Source organism: Sylvia atricapilla, chromosome 19, assembly GCF_009819655.1.
Source record: "Sylvia atricapilla isolate bSylAtr1 chromosome 19, bSylAtr1.pri, whole genome shotgun sequence".
NCBI lineage: Eukaryota > Metazoa > Chordata > Aves > Passeriformes > Sylviidae > Sylvia > Sylvia atricapilla.
The window spans coordinates 5,368,454-5,393,880 of NC_089158.1; the positions used below are offsets into that span (position 1 = coordinate 5,368,454).

General features: G+C 61.2%; 3 protein-coding genes across 6 annotated transcripts; 2 read left to right on the forward strand and 1 right to left on the reverse strand.

The window, feature by feature from the left end:
* Positions 1-2,196: 2,196 nt before the first annotated feature.
* Positions 2,197-5,619, forward strand: AK1 (adenylate kinase 1). 2 transcript variants are annotated; one of them, XM_066332637.1, is made up of 6 exons: positions 2,197-2,305; positions 3,404-3,439; positions 3,987-4,150; positions 4,360-4,476; positions 4,950-5,141; positions 5,398-5,619. In XM_066332637.1, the coding sequence occupies exons 1-6, from the start codon at positions 2,296-2,298 to the stop codon at positions 5,461-5,463; spliced, it is 585 nt and encodes a 194-aa protein (XP_066188734.1). In that variant the 5' UTR covers positions 2,197-2,295; the 3' UTR covers positions 5,464-5,619. The 2 variants fall into 2 exon arrangements, with proteins under 2 accessions (XP_066188734.1, XP_066188733.1); XM_066332636.1 differs by lacking the exon at positions 2,197-2,305 and adding an exon at positions 2,997-3,227.
* Positions 5,620-8,201: 2,582 nt separating this feature from the next.
* On the forward strand, positions 8,202-19,619 carry ENG (endoglin). Of its 2 annotated transcripts, none has more exons than XM_066332629.1 (15): positions 8,202-8,350; positions 12,489-12,646; positions 14,791-14,925; positions 15,518-15,680; positions 15,861-16,017; positions 16,177-16,306; positions 16,547-16,721; positions 16,805-16,947; positions 17,080-17,217; positions 17,525-17,569; positions 17,672-17,782; positions 17,875-18,120; positions 18,317-18,380; positions 18,470-18,571; positions 18,986-19,619. In XM_066332629.1, the coding sequence occupies exons 1-15, from the start codon at positions 8,293-8,295 to the stop codon at positions 19,102-19,104; spliced, it is 1,944 nt and encodes a 647-aa protein (XP_066188726.1). In that variant the 5' UTR covers positions 8,202-8,292; the 3' UTR covers positions 19,105-19,619. The 2 variants fall into 2 exon arrangements, with proteins under 2 accessions (XP_066188726.1, XP_066188725.1); XM_066332628.1 differs by having other exon boundaries at positions 8,226-8,350; positions 19,006-19,619.
* FPGS (folylpolyglutamate synthase) lies at positions 19,473-24,371 on the reverse strand. Of its 2 annotated transcripts, none has more exons than XM_066332630.1 (15): positions 24,273-24,371; positions 23,158-23,286; positions 22,998-23,051; positions 22,817-22,881; positions 22,625-22,739; positions 22,455-22,532; positions 22,117-22,178; positions 21,913-22,015; positions 21,739-21,816; positions 21,521-21,668; positions 21,344-21,442; positions 21,018-21,168; positions 20,841-20,916; positions 20,441-20,507; positions 19,473-20,368 (listed from the first exon to the last, which is right to left on the reverse strand). In XM_066332630.1, the coding sequence occupies exons 1-15, from the start codon at positions 24,369-24,371 to the stop codon at positions 19,941-19,943; spliced, it is 1,752 nt and encodes a 583-aa protein (XP_066188727.1). In that variant the 3' UTR covers positions 19,473-19,940. The 2 variants fall into 2 exon arrangements, with proteins under 2 accessions (XP_066188727.1, XP_066188728.1); XM_066332631.1 differs by lacking the exon at positions 24,273-24,371 and adding an exon at positions 23,395-23,505.
* Positions 24,372-25,427: the final 1,056 nt, after the last annotated feature.

Below are 25,427 nucleotides of genomic sequence, written 5' to 3' on the forward strand. Positions count from 1 at the left end.
CCAGGGGGAGATTGCAACCACGGACTCCACTCCTCGAAGAGAAAGACTGAGCATGGGATTAATTAGCATGAGAAGAGAGGGAATCATTTAACCAATGGAATAAAGGAACTGTGTAGCCAATGAGCATTAATGCCTTCATTTGCAAAATGTATAAATAGTGAAAAGTTTCCGACAACCTCGGGACTCCCATCACCATGAAGACCAGGGTGAAGAAGGACCAGCAGAATGCTGAGGGATCCACGGGTGGTGACAATCTGCTACTTGACTGATATCTTTCTCTCACTTCCCCCTCCCCACACAATCCCTCTTTTCTATTTCTTTCTTTCTCTACCTCACATTTTATTGTTAAATAAAATCTGTGGTATTGGCTTTGGCATCTGGCATCTCTCAACAATCAGATTTTAACAAGGACACAGCACCCCCGGGGTTTTAGACCCCTGGAGCTGGAGGTAGGGGGTGTAAACTGGGAGTGGGGACACAGGGATGGGAACATAAGGACATTAAGGACAAGGATAGTAGGGATGAGATGGCACAGGAATGGGGACATCGGGATTGGATGGGAACATTAGGGATCATGGGATGGGGACACAGGAATGGGCTGGGGCCATGAGGATATAAGCGATGGTGACAGCAGGGACAGGAACGGAGACATTAGGGACAGAAATTAGGGATAGAGAAAGGAATGGGGGCAGAAAAGGGGAGGCGACACGTGGACAGCGACAAGTAAAGCATCCCCCTCCGAGGAGCCGGGGGCGGAGGCGCGACGACCCCGGGAGCGCTCAGAGCCGGCAGCGCGGGGGCTCCCCGCAGGCAGGCGGACCCGCAGCCCCGAGCCGTGCGGGGTTTCACCGCGCGCTCCCCGCCGGTGTCTGCGCGGGCGGGCTCGGGCCGTGTCCCCGCCGGTCCCTCCCTGTCGCCCCGCGCCGCCCGCTCGCGCTGCCGGTGCCGCGCGCTCCCGGCGTGCCCCGCGCGCCGCCGTGGTCTATAAATAGCGGTACCGGCGGGCACGGCGCGGGCAGCGGCGGGGCCAGGTCAGTGCGGGACCCCGCGGGGCCCGGGCGGCACCGAGCACCGGCGGCGGCGCAGCAGCGCGGGGGGGCTTCGCTCGGCGCTTGGCACGGGGGGCGGGGGCGCTGCAGGGGAGCCGGAGCAGCCCGGTCCGGCGGCTCGGGTCCCGGGGAGGGGCTGCGGGGCCCTGGCTGCCGGTGGAGTGGGAGCCGCGGGTGGGAGCTGGCAGTGGGGTGAGGTGGCTGAGGGCACCCCGGGGTGCAGCCCGCGAGGGCCTTGGTGGGGGATTCGCAAGGCCACCCTGCAGCCCCCTCCCCAGCCCCGGGCTGAGGGGAGAGGCGCTCCCCACATCGCCTCTGGAGCGGTCACCTCCACATCACCCTGCGCCCACGGGATCGGCGCTGCACTGAATCGGGCACCCAGCTCACGCTGAGGGCCGGGGGTCCCCCAGCCCCCTGTCACCACACCGAGGCTGCTGCCAGCTGTCCTGGGTCTCAGCACGCCCACAGTTAGGGACCTGGGGGTCCTGCACCCCCCCGACCCCTTGGGGGCCATGTTAGGACTCTGTCCCCGCAGCGCTGGTGGGATGTGACCCGGTGCCGGTTTCAGTCGGGCCATTCTTAGCCCCTGCCCTTTCGAGGATGTAACACGACCTGTCAGCGGCTACGGGCTCCTCTGGCCACGGGATGCCCCCTTCTCGCACCCTGTCCAGCCGGTTTGGGGTGACGCACTGTGGCCAAGCAGGTCGGCTGCTGCGGGGCTGGGTGTGTGCAGGCGGGGCGGCCAGACACGCCCTCGAGCTCCTGGGGGTGCACTGGGGTGCTGCAACCCCCTCCTCAGGACGGCCCCTAAAACCAGCCCGTGGGGAGCTGGGGGTGCTGCCTCCATCACTCGGTGTTGTGATGCACCGGGCATCCCAAGCGGGTTTCCTGCTGTCCGGCAGCACCCCAGGCATTGGGATGTGGGCAGGGCAGGGGAGGAAGCCGGCGACGTCACCACGCGTCACTCGGCATGGGGATGCCCTTACCGCAGCCGGATGCGGAGGGTGACTGCTGGGAGCCAGGTAAGTGATGGCCGCAGAAGCAGAGATGCCTCACCTCCCTATTCCAGGGCCGAGCCAGGAGTTGTGTTTTCCGTCCCATCTCCCTGGCCTTAGAGCTGGGCACCATCGTGGCCAGAAAGGGAGACCCTTTTTCTTCCCAGACACTTGGTCACCTGATGTGCTGAGTTGTTTATCCTGCTCTTTCCTAGCAGCCTTAAGTGCTTCTGTGCCTGGACCACGGCAGCATGTCGACAGGTGAGTGATCTGTCTCCCTGCATGCATTCCGACTTCATCCGTCCCCTCAGTGTCCCCTGCATCCATTCCCTCTGCATCTCCCTGTCTCCCTTGTATCCATTTCCTTGGTTGCCCCCTACATCAGTCCTCCCTGGAATTAATCCCCTTCTTTCCCCCTGCATCCACCCCATCTGCATTCCCCTGTCCCCCTTTGGTCCCCCCTGCATCCACCCGCTCTGCATTCCCCTTCCCTCCCTGCTTCTGTTCGCTGTCTCCCCTGCATTTGTGCCCCTTACATGCAGCCCCTCTTTGCATTCCTCCCCTCCACGTGCCCCTGTGTCCTTGCCTCCCTCTCTTCTGACCATCCCCCATGTCCCTCCAGCCCCCCCACATGCCCCAGATCCCATTGGTCCCTTCCAGACACTTGGCTCCATCCCCAGCCCTGGGGAGTGCTGGGTGCCAAGGAGTTGAAATTTCATCCAGCTGTAATCAGGAGATGGGAAAGTGGCCCCAGAGCAGCTCAACTTTATTTTTAGCTCTGCTTCCCCCTTCGGCATCACACCCCGGCATCACCCCACACCACGGCTGGTGCTCAGATCCCACAGGTGGTGAGAACCCTGTGCCAGGGTGCTGGGGACGGGGCAGTCAGTGTCACTTGCACATCAGCCACCAAGTCCAGGCACCGATGCTGGGGTCCAGGGCCTGCCGGGGTTGTGCCAGGTGCTCGAGGTGGCCGTGCCAAGCCAAACCTGCCACAGCCCCAGTTAGCCCAGCGGGGTGAGAAGCCGGCCACAGGGATGGATGAGGCCAGTGCCTACCTGCGGTGGAGCCATGGACAACAACCACCTCTGGGACACCATGTAGCACTGGAATTGCAGCCCCATGGCTGAGGTGCCGTGGGGTCTTTGTGCTCAGACGTGGCCAGACATCCCAACCTGCCCAGGTGACCAGGACACACGTCTGCTTCCCTCTCCATCTTTTCCCCCAGGACTCTCCTGGATCGGTCCCCTCCATCCTCAGGGACGCCTGCTCTGGATCTGGCACCCCCTGGGGACACCTCACTCCCTGATGGACCTTTTGGCTTTTGATAATTTTTTTTTTCCCCTTTCTCTCTTCCAGAAAAGCTCAAGCAGCACAAAATCATCTTTGTGGTGGGTAAGTCTGTGTCTGGGTACTGTCACTGGTGACTGGGTGTCCTGACTGGGTGTCGGCCCAGGCCCTTTCCCTGTACCTCTAGGCTGGGGAAACAGGGCTGGAGGCTGAGACTGGGCTATTGCCAGGCACTATGGGGTGGCCATGGCTCCAGCTTGGCTCCTCAAGGCCACACGAGGTATGCTGGGACCAGGAGGGCACCTCTGGCCAGGCATAGGGTGGCAGTATCTGGGGTGATGTGACAGTAAAACCACTGTTTACTGTGGTTTGATGTGACAACAAACCCCTGGGAGGTAATGTGACAAAACCGTGGGTGGTGATGCCCTAGGTGCCATCAGGGTGTGGTGCCCATAAGCCAATTCCCAGCAGCCTATGCCACCCCCAAGCTCTTGGGCAGCCTCAATAGGAGCTCTGTCCATCCACTTGGTGCTGGGCCTGGGGACACCAACTGATATGTCACTGAGCTCCGAGGACTCCTGTGTGTCTGTGCTGCTCCTGTGTACCCCTCCCTCTCCTTATCCATGGCTTGGGGCACACATGTGCCTTGCAGGTGGCCCCGGCTCAGGGAAAGGGACACAATGTGAGAAGATTGTGCAGAAGTATGGCTACACCCACCTGTCCACGGGGGACCTGCTGCGGGCAGAGGTCAGCTCAGGCTCGGAGCGGGGCAAGAAACTGCAGGCCATCATGGAGAAGGGAGAGCTGGTGCCCCTGGTAAGTCCTCACCAGCCACCAGCTGCCACATGGTGGGGTGTGCAGGGGTGGCAGTGGGGACACCAGGTACCATGGTAATGGCTGGCACACGGCTCAGGCATCTCTGGCCCTGCCATCCTAGGGTGAGGTTTGCAGCAGGCATTGGGGGTACAAGGTGGGAGTCATGTTGTCCCATATCAGCTGTAGCAGCTCTGTCCTCCCCCCTCCAGGACACGGTGCTGGACATGCTGCGGGACGCCATGGTGGCCAAAGCAGACGTGTCCAAGGGCTTCCTGATCGATGGATACCCCCGTGAGGTGAAGCAGGGAGAGGAGTTTGAAAAGAAGGTGAGGATTGGTGCCGTGGTGTGCTATCCTATCCTGGTGTGCTGGGCCACGCCACACGCCGACTTAGCACAGGGGCTCAATCCAGCAGCAGCCTGGCCTCTCCATCCCAGCAGAGTTCACATCCCAGAAGGGTCTAAACTGGGCAGCAGGTCCCCCTGCCTCGGGGACAGCCTGTGCCCAGAGCACAGTGGGAGGGACCACAGTGTCCTCAGGCTGACAGAGCGTGACAACACTGCTGACATGATGGTGATGGCAGAGAGCCAGGGCTTGGCCAGACTGTCCCTTTGCCTCCCTCTACATGGCCCTAGAGACCACTGGAGCAGTGTCCTGGTGGCTCCTAGACCAAAGCAGAGGGAGGCAGAAGATGGTGTGGGGGCATCTATGACCCTCATGCTGACCACCACCACCTCCCCAAACCAAACCAGACCCACACCAACTCAGTGTGGTGACAACCCTGTCCCCTCTGTCCGTAGATTGCCCCCCCCACGCTGCTGCTCTACGTGGATGCCGGGAAGGACACCATGGTGAAGCGCCTGCTGAAGCGAGGCGAGACTAGCGGGAGGGTGGATGACAATGAGGAGACCATCAAGAAGCGTTTGGAGACCTACTACAAGGCCACTGAGCCTGTCATTGCCTTCTACAAGAGCAGAGGCATCGTCCGCCAGGTAAGCGGGAATGTGGCTGATATGAGTACCCTCCAGCCCCACAGCTTGGGGCTTGTGTCCCAGGGGAGAAGTGATGGATGGGGATGATGAGGGAAGCAGGAAAACTCAACCCTGCCTAGTTTGGGGTGGGCTTGACCCCTCTCATTCCCAACATGACCCCCTCCAAGGATGGCCAAAATGCATCCTTGGAAGAGTTCCAGTTGCTTTCAGATGAGAGCCCTCGGGCAAGTCTCCCAGCTAACCCCTCTGTACCCAGCTCAACGCCGAGGGCTCCGTGGAGGAGGTTTTCCAGCAGGTCTGCACCCACCTCGACTGCCTGTAACCAAACCCCCGGCCCTAGTTCCCCCCAGTGCACTCCAGCAGAGACAGCGGAAGCGGCTTTATCCTGTTTTTGTGGACGGAGCCGTGCGGAGGAAATTTCAAGGACATTGTGTTTGGCTCTTTCCCGTCTCTCCCCAGTAAAGTTCACTTTAATGAATCCAGACTTTATCTTTTTCTTCTGTCGCAGGAAATGAGTTTTTCTTTCCAGAGGTTTTTTTTTTTTTTTTTTTTCTTCTCCCCCTCTGTCCAACCCCCACGCCCCCCCAGCTCCTCTGGAGCTGATTAAGGGCAGGAAGCGGGTGTTTATCCCACCGGAGCAGCGGGATGCTGCACTCACAGGAAGGGAGGGAGCATCCCCCGGTCGCCCAGGCTTCCCAATCCATGGCCTGTGGCAAACCTGGGCCTGCATCCTCCAGCCAGTCGCAGCCGCCCTCATTCTGTCCCGATTGCTGAACCCCCTCGTGCTCTGGGTGTGTGTTCAGACACACAGGAAGCATCTGAGTCGTGTCCTGCACATGCGTCCCTTCCTCTCGGCTCTCCCACTGGCTGCCAGTGGCTGGAGGCGACCAGATTTGGAATGGGGATTTCCACCACTTTCATGCCTTGGCATTTCCTTGTTTCCGTTGGCTATCAGGGTTCTTTGGGGTACACAGTGGCTGCACTGATGGTTTGTGGTGGCACAGTTTCCTGCAGTGGGGTGCTCCCTGTCCTGCTATGCCCGGACACTCACTGCTCCACCCTCACCCCAGGGGATAAGGAATGTGCTGGGACACCCTGATGAGCCCAGCCACCAGGCTGGGGGACTGGGTGGGTGTCCTCATGGTGGTGAGTCGCAGGACCCCAACAGATAGGTAGTTGAGGGTGCTGATGTTGGGGGACAGGAGATGTGGGGGCTCCCCAGCACCCACAGAACCATGCAGGGACGATGCCAGAGCAGAGGAGATGCAGTAGAGCTTGGGGACAGGGTTTACCCAGCCACAGTGAGGGCAGGAGGTAGCCGAGCTGCAACCCCAACAGGGCCCCCCACCACTTACTTTTGGGCTGCTGGGAGCTGGGCAAGGAGCCAGGGGACTGATAGAGCAGGAGGGGCGGCAGCATTGGGGTCAGCCAAGGCCACGAGGCCAAGGAGTCAGAGCGGAGAAAGGAAGCCAGCAGGGGAAAAAACAAAACTCCCCAAGACGAAAACCCAAACTCATCAGTCAGCCCGACGTCAGGCCCGTGCTCAGGGGGCCACGAGCCACCGGCAGAGCCCAGGGCAGTGTGCGGGGGCAGGCGGGTAGGAAGGATGCAGCCATCCAGCCAGGGTTGGGACACTGCCAGGACAGCCATCCAGGGCTGGGGCCAGCAAGTGCTTGCCTCGTGCTGGTGGAGACAAGGGCACAGACGGGTCGTGTGGTTTGGGACACCATGTCCTAAAGCTGGGGAGTGGAGAGACCCTTCTGTCTTGTGCCTCCAGCCCTCTGGATGTGCTGTGAGTGTGCCTCAATTTCCCCCGAGGTGATTGCCTGGGCAGGGAGTGGGACAAAGATCCTGCCCTGCTCCCCATACTGCCCTGAGTGCTTGGTGTTTAGATACTTCTGGTTTGAAATCTCAGGGCCATCCCATATGCTGTGAGAGGGGAAGATACTGGGCCAAATGGGGTGCAGGGGGCTGCACAAGTGGCCACCCCACAGCCACGGCCACCCTCCTTCTGTCACACTGTGGCGGCTACCACCCCAGTGTTCATCACTGAACTCTTGGTCGTTGTCCTGCGGTGTCACCGCGGGGAGAGGGGTGCGAGGGAGCCAGAGGATCGATCCTGTGCCGGGTCCCGGTCCCCATCGCTGTCCCTATCCCCGGGTGAACACCCGTCCCCGCGGTCCCCAGGAGATGGCAGTGCTCTGTCATGGGAGATGGTTGCTGCTCACCCCGGGTCACATACGTCTCCGGGGACGTCCTGCCTGCTGGGGACAGGCGTCGCTGGCCTCCCTGCCGGGTTTCTGTTCTGTCCCCATGCCCGTGAACCATGAATCGAGATGAAAACCACCCCCGGGGACCTGCGCCCACCCCCAGCGTGAGGGTCCCAGGCTCACTGATAGCTGTGCGAGGGGTGTCACCTCGGCCAGCAGAGACGTGTGGGGAGGAATGGGGTAGGAGTGTAGAAGGGCGTCCCTGGTGCTCCCTGGTGCCCTTTCATCGGTGCTCAGTTGTGATCCCTTGGCCCTCCCATAACTCCCTCACCCAGGCCCCCTTGTCCCAAGGGATATCCTGACCCCAAGCCCACCTGCCAGGTAGGGGTGTCCAGGCAGCCCCATCCAAGGGTACAGGCCAGGCGGGCAGTAGTGCTCGGGGGCTTCCAGCTGCCCACCAGAGTGGGCGTCCAGGGCCATTGGGCAGCCACCAGCCTGAGACATGTGACTCTGCTAGGTGCTGGCTGGGAGCAGTGGAGGCTGAATGTCGGGGGCAGCCCCCCATCCCCATCACCGGGGGCAGCTCGGGAATAATTTGGGTGGGTGGACCCCCACCAGAACCCCTGTGTCCAACCTCTCCACTCACTAGTGCCGGCCCTGGGGACTCCTACCCCGGGTACCAGCGCCCTCCCCCTGCCCGGCGCGCTTCCAGCGCGCCGCTCCAGAGGTGCAGCCCGGCACAGCGCTGTGGGGAAACTGAGGCACGGCGCCTCCGGGGGAGGGGGGTCCATCTTCTCCGCCCCCCCGGCCCCGCCGGCCCGGCCCCAGCGCCGCCAGCGGCATTTCCTCCGCCGCGGACCCTCCTCCGAAGGGAGTCGGTTTCCTGCCGCTGCCGCCGCCTGCACTCGGCGCTGGCTCCCGGGGAGCGGCCGCAGGCGGACATGGGCCCCCGCTCCGTCCCGCTCCTGCCGCTGCTCCTGGCGCTGCTCGGCCGCTCGGGTGAGTGGGGATGGGGGGCACCAGAGAACCGGACCCCCGGGGATGAGACCCGCGGGATGGGACAGAGGGACGGGATCCCCGGGACGGTAGAGCCACCGCGGTGGGACCCACCGGTGTCTCCGGATCGGTGGCCGAAGGGGTCCCGGCTGTGCCCTCACAGGCAGTGATTGTCACCCCCGGGAGACGAGGTTTTGGGGTGCAGCCTCGATGTGGGAAGGAACAAACCCACCCCGATTCCCGGAACACACACAGCACAGCCCTGCCGCTCCCTGGGACCCCCGAAATCCCGGCTGCGTCACTAGGGCGGGTGCGGGAGGTGTTGAAGACGCCGTGGCTGAGTCCTGGCCAAGACGGTGGCACACGGGGGGATCTGGGGTGGCTTTGGTGGCTTCCCGTCACCGTGGAGTATGGAGGGGTTGACCAGGAGATGGGGACAAGAAATGGGAAAAACCCCTTAAAACCTCACATGGGATGCGGAGCTGGAGCTGGGGGTAAGAAATGGAGAAAAAAAAAAAACAAACCAAAAACTTAAAACTTCACATGGGATGTGGGGCTCGAACTGAGGCCAAGAAATGGGAAAAAAAACCCTTAAAACCTCACATGTGATGTAGGGCTGAAGCTGGGGGTGAGAAATAGGAAAAAAACGCTTAAAGCCTCAAATGGGAGTTGGGGGCTTAGATGCTTCCAGAGTAGATGGAGCCACTCCGAGATCCCTGCAAAACCACAGGGGGAATTTCAAGGAGGGACACTAGTAGTGATGGAGCTGGGGGACACAGAGCTGGGGAACTCGGGGCACTGGCAGAGGGGAAGGGAGCTGGGAAGGCAGCAGCTGCCTGGAGAGGCTGGGGCCAGCAGCATTGTGTCCTGGCTGGGTTGGTCCCTCTTGGTCCCCTTGGAGGCCAGTGCTCATGGGTGGTGCTGGGGTGGCCCCACTGCCCGGCTTGATGCCCACTTTCTTATATCACAACCCTGTCTGGTGGCTGTGCCAGACAGTCCCTCTCTGGTGAGGCTGTGCTGTGTGGGCCATGTGCCCTATAGTTGTGCCATACAGTTTCCATCCTTGTAGATGCACAGTAAGTCCCGTGTCCTGTGTAATTGTGAGGCTCAGTGCCCGTCCTATAGCTGTGCCACAGTCCCTGCCCCATGACAGTGCCATGGTGTTTCTATCCTATATAGATGTGCAGTAAGGTCTGTGTCCTCTGTAGCTTTCTTGTACAGTCCCCATCCTATAACCATGTCATATGCATCACACCTAGTGTTGTGCCACAGAGGTTTTAACCTCCCTGTCTATGATGTATAGGCCCTATACTGCACAGCTGTGCCATCTGGTCCCCATCCTACACAGCTGTGCAATGTCACCTGTGTCCTATGTAGCAGTGCCATGTGTATTTGTATTTGTCCCCAACAGTCACCACCCTACAATGGCTATGCCATACATGCCCTAACAGGGCTGTGCTATATGGGCTCTTCCCTACATAGCTGTGTCATATGGTCCCCACCCTGAGTGTTTGTTCCTAGGGTCCCTGTCTTATTTATCTGTGCTGTATGATGTCCATCCTCTGTAGCTGTGGCACACAGTCCCTGGGCTCTGCAATGGAGCTATATGTTCGCTATTGTATGTGTCTGTATGGTCCCTGTGCTCTGTCACTCTGCCATGTAAACAACTTCTCTGGCCATGCCACCCCTAACCTACACAAGCTGTGCTTATGGACCCCATCCATATGACTGTGCCATATTGTCACTGCCCTATGTAGTTGTGCCATGTGGTCCCCATCCTGAGTGTCTGTGCTATACGGTCTGTGTCCCACGTAGCTGTGACACATGGTCCCCATCCTGCCTACCTGTGCCACTCACCACATCATGTCCAGTCGCTGCTTCTTCCTCACAGGAACCTTTGGGGCTGGGAGTGCCCACAGTGGGTGCAGTGCCATGGAACTGGGATGCCCATAGTGGGCACAGTGCTATGGGACTGGGATGTCCATGGTGGGTGCAGTGCTGTGGGACTGGGATGTCCGTGGTGGTTGCAGTGCTATGGGACTGGAGTGCTCTTGGTGGGTGCAGTGTCAGGGTGTCTCACAGACACAGCCAGTTTCCAGTTGTGGGGGACTTTGTGCCCCCTCAACAGGGGCCAGCACTGCTCCCCATGGGGTAAGCATGGTGCTGGGTCACCACTCCCATCTCTGAGGAAAGGCTTCTTGGCCTCTTAGAGAGTGGCAGGAATGATGTCAGGACCAAAGTCTGGACCCATCCATCCCATCATCTGACCCCCAATGCCACCTCAGCATGGTCCAACAGCCAGCGCTGGCTCAGAGGATGACAATTCCCTCCCAGTACAGGATCCATCCCCATTCCTGAGCTGGCTCAGCTCATTGCACAAGTGCCGAGGCAACACTGCCAGATGCGATGCCAAAGTGGTGCTGCCCATCCCATGGGCATCCTGCACTGCCAGAGCCACCCTTGCCCCACACCCCAGCGTTGCTCTCTGCCCAGGTCTTCCCTCTGCTCCCAAAAGTCCAGGAATTGCCCCCTCAGCCCCTGGCCCATGGGGGAGCCACAGCGGGACCATCCCTGTCCCTGATCTCAGCGGCACCAAAGCAAGGGAGACCGCGGGTTGGAAAAACATAAAGTGGATTTTCTTTCTTTCTTCCTTTTAATTTTTTTTTCCCTTTCCTGGAGTACAAAAATAACAGTGCCCTTATCTGATCGCCCCGGCGGCCCAGCTGAGCCCCCTTATCTGATCCTGACATAATGCTGGAGCCCGCTGCCTTCCCCAGGGACAGACAATGCCCGACTGGCACCGCTGCCCCGCATCCCCTCCGCTGGCATCCCTGCCCTGCCACGGGCGAGCCCAGACGCGGCCCCCAGCCCTGCCTGACCTGCCAGCAGGATGCTGCCCGAGGAGTGACGAGCTGCCCGTCCTCTGCCCAGCAGTGCCGGGGCCGCTCGGCCATGCCCGGGGCCTTTAGGGCAGCAGTGGAAGGGAAGAGGCACACAGCCTGTGGCGCCCAGATAAGAGGCTGTTTATCTTCCTCCCGATGCTGCCGGCCGCGCGGCCGCCACGCTGGGGAGGAGGAAGCGCCGGGACAATAAGTGGACCCACGGCAGCGTCACCGGGGGTCTGTGCCGTGACCCCCGCCGCCACAGCCGGGCCACCCTAACGGTGAGACACAGGTCAGGGACACCGTGATGGGCACGACCTGGAACGAACGAACTCGGCCCTTTGCCGAGTGCTGCATCCCAAAAGCTCAATGACCCGGAGCATCGTATCCTCTAGCCCCAGTCCCGGTGAGACTGAGTGGACCTGGAGTGCGGTCCAGCCACCTCTTTCTTGGTGCGTTGGCTGGAGCCACCAAGGATGGGAAAAGTTTGAGTGGGAAGGGATCGAGCACAGGTGGCTACCTCCAAAAGAAACACGGCATCCCAGGCACTGTCTCCCCATAGAAAGCCCCCCAGCTGTGACCACGGGGGTCCGTCCTTCCCTCAGCCCCCTGGAAGGGAGCGCCCATGGATGCAGACGGTTCCTCGGGGCCAAGCTGAGGACAGCCCGGCCACAGCAGGGCTGCCTGAGGCAGAGGAAACTGTCGAGGCACGTGGGGATTTACAGGATCAGGCCTTCAAATGACTGTTTGCGCTCAGGATTTCCCTTGGCAGCCGCCGGCCGGCCCCGCTCACCGCGCGCCGCCGGGGGCTTGGGATGGGGCAAAGCTCACGCCTCTGCGCCCGCCGAGGATGAGCTTTACAGCCATTTCCATACCTGCGCTTCCCACTTTCCTGCGCCGGGGGAATGCGGGGGGGGCTTCCGCCACCGCCCCAGCCTTCGGGGCGGCTGGGTGCGAGTTTTGGCCCGCGGCAGTGCCGAGCAGGGACAGTGGATTTTTCCAGCCCGGATCCAAGGGTCATTAACGTGATTGCGCAGGGGGCTGGCGGTGACAGACGGGCCCCGAGCGAACACGTAGCAGATGGTCCCGGGGGTGCTGTGCCGGCGGTGGGGCCGTGCTGGCGCCGGGCTGGGGGCTGAGGCTGAAGGGGCAGGGCTGGCACTGGCCGAGACATTCAGCCCCCTCCTTATCGGCCCCCCCGTGTAGTGTCACCCCAGATCCGTGCGGCGGGGACTGACAGTCTTTTGTTTTCTGCCCAGACGCCGGGAGAGCCGAGGGCTGTGACCTGCAGCCGGTGACAGAGGAGCCACCCATCATCATCTCCTATGTCACCAGCACGGTGCCACGGGGCTGCATCAGCAACAGCTCCATGAACACTGGCCATGAAGTCCATGTCCTCAGCGTCAAGTGGTCCAAGGTGAGCAGGAGGGGTCCCAGTGCATCCCCATGGAACTTCTTACACTGTCACTTCACACTGTCACCACAGCACTGTCACCCTGTCACTGTCCTCAGAAGACAGAGTGTCGCAGCTGTGAAGACCTTCCTCTTATTAAGGAGCAGTGAAAGGACCTGGATTAATCTCCTCCATGGCACCTTGTCCAAGCTTCTCCTACAAGCACAGCCTTGGGCATCTCTGCCCCTGATAGGAACGTAAAGACTTCGGAGGCAAATTCTTTAATAGGCCATGCTGCCAAGGCAGATATTCCTATGCTGGACACCCCAGGACACTCCATTTCCCTGGGAAGGTGGCCTGATTCTGGCTCAGGAGCTGGGCAGAGCCGTGGGTACCCAGTGGTGATCACACTGAGAAGGGAGGGATAGAAACTGGAAGGGAAGAAGGGATGAAAGGTAGAATGGAGGAAAGGATGGACAAAGAGATGGAAGGAGGTTTGAAGGGAGGGATGGAAGAAAGAGTGGAGGGGTGAAGGAGGCACATCATTTTAAGGTGTGCCAGCGAGCAGAAACCTGCGTGCCAATATTGGCATGGCCGTGCCAAGGGGTGATAACTGCACTGTGGGTGCTCTGGGGCAAGGATGGTGCAGGGCAGTGTCAGGGCTGGCGCTGGTACTGGCTGGCACTGTTGGGTGGGTTTGCACCAGCACACGGGTTTGCATGGCAGCTCTGCAGAACAGCCCAGCTTCCCTCACGCTGGCTGGGGCCCAGCACCCGATTTTGGCCCAGCCCTGGGCCACCCGGCGCCACACTCCCCCCTCCCTGCCACCTCCCAACTCTCCCAGTTCTGCTTTTGGAGCAGAGGGGGAGCCAGGCCACGAGGCGCAGGGGAGGGTGGGTTTTTTGCAAGGACCCCTCTCGCCTAGCCTGGTGTAACCTGGCTTTGGCATCTTGGATCTGTGCCAGAGCCGGGGGTGCCCCGGGGTTGTCACCAGCGGCAACAGGGGACACAAACTGATGTCACGGCTGCGGCACTGAGCCCCACGGCGCGCGGGGGAAGCTGGGCAGGGACGCGGCTCCACTTATAGAAGAATTACTGGAAGCTGCTTTCTATAAGCAGATCCCCATGATGAAAAAAAAAAAAAAAGAGAAGAAAAAAATAACCCGAAAGGCGACGGCGGGGAGCGCCGAGGCTCCCGCCACTCGCGCAGCCAAACAATGGAGCGTCACAAAACACGCGGCAGGAAAAACAGCCACCAGCTCCTCCCCGACACTTGGGGCCACCCAGGGTCCCTGGCCACCCACACTTGCCACGGGGCCATGGCCAGACTGGGATGCCCACGGCCTCATCGCCCAGTGTATGGCACTGGCAACAGCCTCCACCCCGCTCAGTCCCTGGCTGGTTTTCCCTGCCCGCTGCCTGCCTCAGGACTTTGCGAGCTGTTATTCAGGCAGCAGTTGCCAAACTTAGTGCCTGGAGTTTTGACTTCCCCATCCGCATTTCCGGCTAGAGGCAACCAGACAATGCTAGCCGCGAGGAATGGTGTGTGCCACCACTGTGCCCAGGCATCCTTGTACACCAGTATGGACACACCTGAGGCTGGAGCGGCTGCACAGTACTGGGGTGGGGCTGGGAAACCTGCCAGGGGAATGTCCCAGTGCCCAGGATGGGGATTCTCCAGTCTTGAGTAGGAGATACCCCACTACCTACAGTGAAGGTGCCCAGGATGGGGATGTCCTGGCCCAGTGTAGGGATGCTCCAGTCCTCAGTGTGGGGTTACCTCAGTCTACAGTGGGGTGACACTCTCGTACCCAGTGCAGAGATTACTTAGTCTCTGACTTGAGGATGCTCTGGTCCCTAAGAGGGTGCCTGGACCCCACTATGTGGAATGTCCTGGACACCAGTGTGGGGATACGACCATCTTCCAGGTGGGCAAACCGGTGATCTCTTGCTTGGGGAAGCCAGGGGGTGTTTGTCCTGCCAGTGTAGGTACACACTCGTGGTATCCCTGCTCCCTATACCCAGCCATGGCTGCCTCTTGCATGGCTCATCCTCAGGGCCAGCCTGAGGTCTCTTCTTGCTCCCTCTGGCTCCAGGGGGCAGCCAGGAAGGTGACAGCAGCTGGGGCTTGGTGGCCACAGTGGTGACACTCTCCTCTTCCACCGCAGGACTCTCCTGTCCCTCTGATGGTGACAGTCACTCCACGAGCCAATCCTTGCAGCCGGCCAGCCGTGCTCATCCTCCTCTGCAGCCACTGCTTTGCCACCGTCACCTCCCCGTGCTCAAACCTGGTCATCCACACCGTGAGTGCCACAGCCCCACAATGGGAGCAGTCCTGGAGGGTAGCAGGGCTCGGGCCATCCATGGGGATCTTTAAGGGGGTCGCTGTCGCTGGTGGAGACTGGTCCTCCTGATCACCAGACATGATGCTTCTGGTGCCTCAGGGAGGACGGGACACTCCTGAGCATTGCTGGCGGCACTGAGCACTGGGCTGGCCAGGCAGGGAATGACGCACAGGGCTGGAAAAAGCTCCCATTTCCTCTGGCTGGTGGGAGGAAGGACAGGGATGGGGTTTGGCTCCAGCAAGCTGAGCCGGGGTCGGGTGCTTTGTTAGCAAAATAAACCTCCTGCTTTGTTTGTGGCTAATAATAAAGTGGGCTGAGCCCTCTGTGGGCCGCTGGCCACTCTCGCTGCACCCAGCTCGTGGCCCTGAAAACTTCATTCATCCAGGGTGACCCCCAGCCCAGGCTCCAGGGACACTCATCTGTTTTAGGTTCACATTTGTATCCTGCACACTGTGGGGAAAGGTTTTCCTTGCTTTCCCCACACCAGCCTGTGTAAGGGAGGGATGTGCCTTGCCCCTCATCCTGGCTTAGGCTGTCATTTGGCCCACAGGATGCTCACCTCAGCCCAGAGACCATCAGAGCACCAAACCCTGAGCCACCCGTGGTCTCCAGCGAGAAGCAGCTGTTGACCTGGGCTCTGGATAAGTACAAGGGCATCACATCCTACAGTGAGCTGCACGACCCCCGCAGGGTCCTGCTCTACCTGGGAGAAGGTGAGTGGGGCTGGGGGCTGCTCTGAGGGGCTGGAGTGAGCAGGAATGATCTTCCTGTTCCAGAAGGGTGACAGCCTCCTAGGGCAAAGGGAGAGGCCATGGGGACTGATGCCCCTGGCCCTGAGCATCTCCCCACCCACTGAGCCCAGCTTGACTTTGATAACCCTGCCACCTACACAGATGCCCACAGCCCTCCAGAATGCATTCCCCAGGAGCACTTCAATGCCATTCTGAACCTTGAGACTGAGGTCTTCTTCTACGGGGTGAAGGGCTGCTCACGTAGTGACGCCCAGAGCACCAGGGCCGCTCACATCATCCATCTGCAGTCGGAGCCCAGGTACCACAGTGCCAGCAGTGGCAGCCCAGGGGTGGGACATGCTTGGAGATGCTTGGGAAGGTGTTGGGCTGTCTCAAAGGCAGAGCCCTACATCCTGAGTTGAATGTGGGACTGGTTGGTATGGAATGCTGAGAAGGGGGGGGTCTTGTGATTTTGCAGCTCCCCCATCACAGAGGTGAACCTGACTGTGGACTGTCCTGGGAATTCTGTTGGCAGCCAGATGCTCATCCTGCAGGGCAAGGCCAACTTCTCCTGGTCCCTCTCTCTGAAGTGCAACATCAACTTTCTGGTATGCTGAGAGGAATGTATCTTCCCCACCACTCCCACCAAGGGCTCTGCCAGGTGTCCAGCAGATGCTGGTGTCATGGGGAGGGTGGCAGGAGGGCTCCTGGAGACATTACACATGGGCAAGTGGCAGCCCTTGCTGCAAGCCCTCATTACTGGGATGAACCCAGTGCCTTGTGCACCCCTAGCTGTCCGTGTCTCCACTTAGCCACTCTATGCTTCCCTCCTTTCCTCCTCACTGCAGGTCTCTGGGAAGTACAAGTTGTTGCCCTTAGTCTCGACACTGATTACTGGGCAGCTCCTGCCTGACACGGAGCAGGACCTCATCGCTACAGCCTTTGAGAAGAACTACAGTGTCATTGCCTCCTACTCTGCCATCCCTGCCAGCACCCACATCAGCCTGGAGATTCAGGGGCACGGTGAGGCCCCCAGCGCCCCAGGGCTGGGTGGGATGGGAGTTTCCACCACTCCCACTCAGCCCCTCCATCTCCCTGTCCTGCAGAGATGGTCAATATGCCTGTGACGACCACCCCCCTTGTCATCACACAGCCCCCAGACTTGCCCCACCAGGTGCTGCTCACACTCAAGCCCTGGAAGTGCACAGATGAAACCATGGAGATCATCATCATCAGGTCCTACCTGGAGGTGAGGAGGGTGGAGAGGGGTGCCAATGTCTACCAAAATCACCCAGAAGTTGCATTTTCCTCTGGGTGCTCAGGGTTGGTGGCACAGGGCTGTCTCTGGTCAGTGGGTGACTACAGTGTGCTTTCCTCCCAGCCCATCAAGGATGTGGTGAACATCACCCTGAGGGACATCAGCTGCCAGGCAGAGAAAAATGCCACCCACTTCATGTTGAAAAGCCCCCTCAGCCACTGCGGAACCTCACTGGAGGGCAGGGGCTATGCCAACAATGAGGTGAGTGGGGCCTGGCTGGGGGTGTTCCCTTCAGCCCCACTGATGGCTCATGAGAGCTTCACTTGCCAGTGGGGCTTCTCCACCAGAACCATCTTGCTTTTGCATGGCTGGAAGCATCATACTGCAGCCCAGGGCTGAGATGGACGGGGAGTGTGTGGATGGGACAGTCCCATCACATTCCATTCCATTCCATTCCATTCCATTCCATTCCATTCCATTCCATTCCATTCCATTCCATTCCATTCCATTCCATCCCACTCCAGCAGTGGAGAGACTTGACTGACCCAACCTTCCTGCATTCTCACAGCTCATCCTCAGCCTAGCCAAGGATGCAGTGTTCCGGAGCGTGCGGGTAAGAGCTGGGTTTTGCAGTATGTCTGGGGGTGGGAGAAGCTGCAAATGTCTCTGTCAGCTGGGTGCTGGGTGCCACCTTAGTGCTGCCCTCCTCTTGCAGGTGGGCTTCCAATGCGAGATTCCGCGGGAGCTCTTCCTGCGCCTTTTCCCCACCGCTGCCTTCGAGGCACCACAGACAGAGCTGGAGATCAACAAGGAGGCTTTTGTGCAGGTACTGCCACTGTCCTGGTGCCCAGGCTGGGGCATTCCAGCCGTCCCTGGGCCAGTGACCCTGATGGTGTGCCCCGTTCCCACCCCATGCAGGCGTCCATGCGATGGATGGATCACCCAGCCGACCTGCAGCTGAAGGAGTGCTGGCTGGTGGCCTCAGGGCGGGAGCCAGTGCTGCTGGTGCAGGGTGGGGAGGCACGTGGAGCGGGAGTGGCTGTGCTGGAGGGCCCCCCCAGCAGCCTCGGGAGGAAGGTCTGGCGTTTCCGCTTCACCTATACCATTCCTGAGGGCGGACACATCCCCTTCTCTGCCATCCTCAAGTGCAAGGCCGGCTTGCAGGTCAGTGTAACCCCCTCCCCACCCCGTGATGTCACTATGCTGGTCCCCATCGGTGGCAGCAGCCTGATGGGTTTGTCCCACACCGTTGGGTGATGGACCCCACCCAGGAGCAGCATTCCCTGGTCCACAAAGAGCTGGGGGCTCCCACCTCAGTCATCCTGCAGGGATACACATCTTCCCACTCTCACCTCCGCAGAATGACACCATCTTTGAGAAGGTCCTGGAGGTGACAGTGAAGGATGCCTGGAGGCCGCTCAGCTGTGAGTTCAGGGCAAGGGAGGTGGTGAGGATGGGATTGGGAAAGAGACCCTCCCAATGTGGCAGTGCTGACAGCCTCATCTTCCCACAGACCGTGGGCTGGGGCTGGCCGCGGTCCTGGGCATCACCTTTGGCGCCTTCCTCATCGGGGCACTCCTCACTGCCGGCCTCTGGTACATCTACTCACACACCCGTGAGTATCCACCACCCCTGGGACCCACTGTGTGCCTGGGGGGGCCACATGCATGTCCCTTACTGGGTTGCCCATTTTTCCCTCCTGGCCAAAGTTCCCAGGTGAGCCAGAGACCAGGTTTGTCCACTGCCCTCATCTGTAGTCCTGGCAATGCTATAGGGGAATAACCCTGCTCCAGGTGTCTACAGCTTCTCAGGAGTTGTGTGGGGGGCCCTCTGCCATCTGCCCTCCCTTCTGCTCCTAGTGCCCCATGCTCATGTCCATCCCAGGGGCTCAGGGGCCAGGTGGGGAGTGATCCATGAGGGTTTGTGCATGAGGGCTGGAAGGTCCCAGGGGACCAGGCCAGGGCCACCACTGTTGGCCCTGAGTCTGGTTTCCCCTTGCTGTTCCCCTGTGGCGGGCGGCGTCAACCAGGTCCCATCTCCAAACTGCAGCCGGTTTCCAGCACGGCGCCAGCCTCGGAGAGCAGCAGCACCAACCACAGCATCGGCAGCACCCAGAGCACCCCCTGCTCCACCAGCAGCATGGCCTGACGCCGCCGGGCCCCCCCGAGCCCGCACAGCCCCCGGCCAACGGACTTGGGGACCCACCCCAGTGCCATTAAGCTGATTTTTTGCCCCAAATCTCAGGCCGAGCCCAGAGGGGGCCTCCATTACTCATTCAGTGAATGCTTTGGCCCCCCGAGGGCAGCCCACACCGGGGAGGGGGCACCCTGCAACCTCCCCGGGGTCCCCCGCTGCAGTGGAGAGGGAGAAAGACCAGCTATTGCCAAAACCTCCCAAAAGGCTCCCCATCAAATGAGGGGGGAAGAAGAAGTGGGTGCCCCCTGGACATACCCCAGCACTTGGGGTGACCCCCATGCCCCTCCTGCATTCCCCCCCAGGAAGGCAGCAGGCACCAGTGGGAGCAGCAAGAGGTTTATTTGTGGAGGATGGTGCAAGGCTGCTGCCCTCCCACAGGGCGACGGGCAGAACCCACCACTCCCCCCAGCTCCCCATCCAAGTTACAAACTCGTATCAATAATAATAAAAACTTTCCCTATATTAAATTAATTGTGCCCTGACGCTGAGCCTTGCCACAGCTTGAGGCTCCCACCTACCAGGCAGTGGGGCCTTACCACAGCCTGGGGCAGACCCCAAACCCTGGGGGTCCCCCCAGTCAGTCTCACCAGGGAGGGGATGGAGACCAGGAGTATCCCTCCATGGACAGTGGACATGCCCGGGATGGGCACAGGCAAAAGGCACTGGGGTGAAAACAGCCAAGCCGGGATTGGAGTGGAGAGGTCCCACAACCCCCTCCAGATGCCTCCGAGCATTACTGGGGGCAAAACTGTTGCTTCAAGTAAACAGAGGTGCAAAGCCCTGTCCCATCACTGGGACAGCGCAGGGTCGAGCAGCCGGAGGGCTCCCCCCACCAAGTGCAGGCTGCCAGTGACCAGGACATGGACAGCGGCCGCCTCCCGCAGCAGCACGGCCCCACTGCTGGCCGCGGGGTGGGGGTGAGCCCCCGAGGCCACAGGGGCTGCCAGATGGGGGTCCCGGCCCTGTGCCACCCACCGCAGTGCCTGGGCCAGGCACGGGAACACGAGGGCTGGGGAATTGAGGGGTCGTGGGGCTGGCGGCACCAGGAGCAGGGAGCCTCGGGCAGGGGCCGGCTGCAGCAGCCCCCCCACCCACATGGGAGATGAGATCCAGGGGTCCTGCCCCACTTTCTCCTCCAGGAGCCTTGTCCATGTCCGCTGGTTCTCCAGGCAGCGAGTCAGGGCATTCTCCAGCGTCACGTTGAAGTTTTGCTGGTCTGGGAGGGATGGGGACAGCAGTCAGGGATTGCAGGGGGAGCTGGGGGAGAGCCTGTCTCCCCTGCACTCACCTGCGTTGTTAGCCACCGACACCTCCGTGAAGTTGGGGCAGAAGACAGCATAGTCAAAGTGACAGGGCTGCGGAGACAGGAGGGATCAGCACTGTGGGAACCCTCAGGACCCACCCATGGGATTTCCACTGGGGCCAATCCCACACCAGTGGGGTTACAGGGGATGGGGCAGGGGATGATCCAAGTCCCTTCCCTGCACCTAGGACTGTGAGACCCCTACAGGACGTAGTTGAGGTAAGATACACCCCGGGATAGCAGGATGGGCAGGCAGACAGACAGACAGACAGACTGCCAGCTCCACCTTGTGGCTCCCTGCACCCACAGCAAAGCAAGGTCCCAGGACCAGCAGAGAACCCAGGCATCTGGGCACAGGGACCTCCCTGTGCTCCCCAAACCTCACCACCAGCAGCTTGAGCAGCGCCGCCGTGTCCCGGTCACCTGTGGCATTGAAGAGCAGCACACGCACCTCAGAACCACTGCAGGGAGAAAGGGCAAGGTGGCCCATGCCCCAGGGAACCTCCAGCACCATCACCACCACACCCCTGCAGTGTGTGCCCCCTTTGCATCCTCTCCTTACTCATGGGGCTTGTCCTGGTTGAGGGCGGCCTGGCGGAACCAGCGGACACAGGCCTGGATGCTGCTGGTGGTGTGAGCCCCATCCAGGTACCATGTCACAGGGCCGTGGGAGAGCACCTGAGTCCGGCCCAGCCACTCTGTGTCCCGCAGGCCTGGGGGAACACAGGGCATACCTGGGACCCCCATACCCTCCCCGACACCGGTACCCCCGTGGCACTCCAGTGTGGTGCAGACTGTGCCCTCCAGCACACTGGCTGGGGTCCAGCACGGCCCTGCTAAGCCCTGTGACATGGCACTGGGGGTGGTCCTGGCATGGCCATACTGCACCTTGGATCATGGTATCGGTCAGTTGGAAGGCAGGAGCCAGGGGCACTGGCCTCTCCAGCACCTTGGTGCTCGGTGGTATCTCCTTCAGCTCCCCTAGACCTAGGTAGGACAGGCATCTCACTGAGACCTCAGGGGCCCGGGTGGGATCTGGCCTCCTGTCCCTGTCCCCCGCCTTACCCTGGCAGCCCCGGCGCTGCAGCCACGTCCGTGCCAGCTGTAAGGCCAGGGCAGCGTTGGAGCGCTGGTGGGCACCTGCCAGCCCCAGCTCCAGCGGCTGGCAGCCCTCCTCAAAGTCGTCCAGCTCTGGGCAGAGGTAGAGGGGACACTGCAGGGAGAAGAGGCTTGAGCACCCTGCCATGGGGTACCCCCCATCCTCACTCCCACCAGCAACTCACCTTCCGCTCCTGGGCGCGCTCCCTCAGCACCTCCAGCGGCCGCTCCGGCTGCGCCACAGTGAACGCCGGCACACCAGGCTGGCAAGGATGGGCTTAGTGACATGGGGGTGCTCAGGGACATGGGAGAACACACCCCAAAAACACAAGAGGAGAGGGAAGACCAGGTCTCCCTACCTTAAAAATGCCCCCCTTCTGCCATGCGATCTTCTCCATGGTGTCCCCTAGGATGCTGGTGTGGTCGATGCCCAGGGAGGAAACCCCACACACCACTGGTGTCCTGGGGATGCAGCATGGCAGTGTCCCTGCTGTTCCCCTCCACTGTGGGGACATCAGGCCCTGGCAGACCTGAGGGACAGGCTCAGCCCTGCCAGCTCCTACCTGATGATGTTGGTGCAGTCATAGGTGCCGCCAATGCCAACTTCCACCACTGCCAAGTCCACCTGGGGACACGGGGACACTGCAGCCATCAGAGACACCAGCAGCATATGTCCCCATGGATTCAGTGATATGGGTGGAGACAGGTCCCTGCCACCAGCCCTTCCAAACCCACACCTGAGTACACTCCCTATTTGTGGGAGGATCATCCATCTGGCACAGCATCCCCTGTTTACAGCCACGACAACCTGATTCACACAAATTCTGGCCCAAGTGCCCCCTCCCTGAGGTCCCCACCAGCCTGACCTTTCTGTCACAAGCTGGATGCCACCACCACTGACCTTCTCCTGCAGGAAGACGTGAAAGGCCATGATCGTGAGGAAGCGGAAATACGCTGGCATGCTGGCATGTGCTGGGTCCTGCCAGGCAGAGCAGGGTGAGGGTGACCACATGACCCTGGCAGCAGGGGACCCAAGGGAGAGAGCACCCCTAAAACCCTGCTGGGACCCACCTTGGTCTCCTCCAGGCGGTTGTAAACCAGCCAGAAGTACTTGTTGAAGAGGTCCTTGCTGATGGGCTGCCCATTGATGCGGATCCGCTCACGCACCTGCACGAGGTGAGGGGAGCTGGGGGTACAGAGCAGGGGGAAGAGTTAAGCACAGCTCCACTGGCCCTTCAAAACCCTCCTGACCCTTCTGCCCACCTGTAAAAGCCCGTCTTCAGCCCGTAGGCACGGAGGATGCATTCAGTGAAGGCACACGCAGAGCCCTGAGGAGACAGTCGTGTTAAACCCCCTCTTCCAGAGCAGGGACAAACGGAGCCACAGACACCAGTGGTCCCCCCTCAGCCCCCCAATCCCCCACAGCACCGCCCACCAGCCTCACCTTGCCCTTCGTCCCCGTGACGTGGATGATGTTCAGTCGATCCAGGTCCTCGACCTGTAAGAGTTCAACCACCCTGTGAGACCCCCATGGCAGCCAGTGCCAAGCATGGCGGCACTGCTAACAGGACAGGGGGGAACAGGGACGGGGATCAGCCCTTCACCTTCAGTCCACTTCTCTCCAAAAAGCCCTGCATGGCTTCCAGCTGGGCCTGGGGGTCACCGCGCTCCCGCTTCACCTGCTCCAGATAGCTGGCATTGGTCTGCAGGGTGTTGAGCATCCGGATTGCATCCTGGAAAGACACCCAGGGTAGTAGGGACAGTGCTCATCACAGCAGCCTCGTGACTGCGCCATAGCCCCAGGGGCCAGTCTACCCAGAGCCCGCTGCACCGTGACCCACCCCGTCGGGTTCACTCCCATCGGCGGTGTCATTGGTCACCCGCGCTGGCAGCATCTCTGCCATGGTGCCGCGAGGACCCGCCGGCAGCGCCAGATCCTGTCACGGGGACAGGCTACTTATGGGCAGGGGTTACCCGCCCCTCCCCAGGTGCCCCTTGACCCCGCGGTGGGGCACGGCACAGGACAGCCCAGCGCCGGCACCCACTGCTGTCCAGTGGGACAAGGTCGCCGCTGGCGGGAGCGGGCAGCGCTCCAGCGAGCACCCGTCCTGCGGCGTCTAATGAGCCGTGCTACTAAAGCAAGCAACGCTTCACCTGCCCGGCACACCTCAGACAGGAGGTCACTATTGTCACCGAGCCCCCCAAACCCATGCCAAGGGTGAGCCTGGCTCACGTGAGCCTGGCCCTGCACCCCTGTGTGCTGCAGGGAGGACCTGGCATAGCACCAACCCATGTCCCCAGGGTAGGGACACTCCCCCTCGGCATCTCGACCCTGTCCCACCAGACAGTGGCACCAGCACCGATAGCGCTTCCAGCTCTGCAGAGCGGGACCGCTCCCGCCTGCCCGAGTGGGGCTCCACGCCGGCGATCGCCATCACCCCCACGACACCTGGCGCAGCCACGTGCGGCCGGGACACGCCGTGGCTACGGGAGCGGCTGCCGCTGCAGGCCGGGCTCACCGCTCCTGCCACGGGGCGCGGCGCTTTAAGGGGTGACCCGAGCAAAAAGCGAGGACACGTGGCGCGCGGCAGCCAGCACGGCCCGGGGCTACGGGAGGCGGCAGAGCTGCTCGGGAGGGGAGGTGCGTCTGCCGCCCCGCGCGGCCCCGGAGCCCCATCGCGGCCCTGTGCCCCGCCTGGTGCGCGGCCCCGCGCGGTACCTGGTAGTCCATGGCGGGGGCGCGCGCGGGGCGCGTGCCGAAGCAGCGCCCCCCGGCCCGCAGCGCCACGCGCAGCGCGCGCAACCCCCGCGCCACCATCCCCGCCGCGCGCGCGCCGCCCCGCGCAAACCGCGCGCGCCGCCGAGGGAAGGGGGCGGGGCCGTCCCCGCCCGCCTCACGACGCCGCCGCCGCCATCTTTGCAACTGGCAGCGCGCGCCACGTCGCATGGGGATAGGGGGAGCGCCATCTTTGTGAGGGGCAGCGAGGCGGCCGCCCCCGTGCCCACCCACACACACCTCGGGAGGGGCACCCGGGTCCCGGTGATCGGGACGTAGCATCAGGCACAAGCCGCCTCGAGATCGCTCGGTCTGTCAGCACAAGGGGAGCAGCCCGCACCGCCCGCACCCCCCAGGCTGGGGCACAGGGACCCCCGCAGCCCCCGCCCGGTGCCAGCGGAGCCCCTGGGAGCCCGCAGCAGCCTCCTCTGCTCGTGGCAGCGGTACTGCTGTGCTAATGGATGAAAGCGCTGATTGCGATGAACCCCCAGCTCTCCAGGAACAGGACGGGGGCTCAGGCTGCCCGAACCCGAACTGCCCTCGGGAAGGACCAATGCTGTCGTGCAGGCTGCCTCTGCTGCCTCTGTTTAGGCAACACAGCGACAGGAGGGTCACACCAGCTGTTTGGGACAGGATCGTGTTTACTCACAATGGCACAGGTCAACTGGCTTATTGGTCACCCACGACTATTTTTCCAAAGAAACAACATCACCCCTGCCAAACAGACACTGTTTCAGAGCTCCAAACCAAGGCAGAGTTACCTTGTACAGGTCTTTTATCAAGGCCATTTTTTATACTGAGAACGGCCCCACTCACCACCACTTCCTCATGAGACTTTACACTACCAGTGATATGGCTTTTGTCAGTTATTAACAGACAAGTTACTAAGTGCCATGTGCTACCACCAGCTGCACGTGTTGAATCCTGGGATCCTGGCATCCATGGGGCTCAGGGAGAAGACGGCTGGCTACAGTTGATGGCCACAGGGAACTATGCAGAAAGCAGCTGTGGAGGACCACTTGCTCTCTATGAATTAATCTTGACAAGCTCTGGCATAAGGTGTGCACAAGTGATCCAGTGTGTCAGGCTAGTCACTGT

Coding starts and splice junctions, on each gene's coding strand:
- AK1 (XM_066332636.1), top strand. CDS start 3,167: ATGGCTGAGGTGCCGTGGGGTCTTTGTGCTCAGACGTGGCCAGACATC. Junction 4,477..4,949: donor GAGAGGAGTTTGAAAAGAAG/GTGAGGATTGGT, acceptor CTCTGTCCGTAG/ATTGCCCCCCCCACGCTGCT. Junction 5,142..5,397: donor GCAGAGGCATCGTCCGCCAG/GTAAGCGGGAAT, acceptor CTCTGTACCCAG/CTCAACGCCGAGGGCTCCGT.
- FPGS (XM_066332630.1), bottom strand. CDS start 24,371: ATGGTGGCGCGGGGGTTGCGCGCGCTGCGCGTGGCGCTGCGGGCCGGG. Junction 22,179..22,454: donor ACGTCTTCCTGCAGGAGAAG/GTCAGTGGTGGT, acceptor CCGTGTCCCCAG/GTGGACTTGGCAGTGGTGGA. Junction 20,369..20,440: donor GTCGGTGGCTAACAACGCAG/GTGAGTGCAGGG, acceptor CATCCCTCCCAG/ACCAGCAAAACTTCAACGTG.
- ENG (XM_066332628.1), top strand. CDS start 8,293: ATGGGCCCCCGCTCCGTCCCGCTCCTGCCGCTGCTCCTGGCGCTGCTC. Junction 8,351..12,488: donor GGCGCTGCTCGGCCGCTCGG/GTGAGTGGGGAT, acceptor TTTTCTGCCCAG/ACGCCGGGAGAGCCGAGGGC. Junction 17,570..17,671: donor CAGTGTTCCGGAGCGTGCGG/GTAAGAGCTGGG, acceptor CTCCTCTTGCAG/GTGGGCTTCCAATGCGAGAT.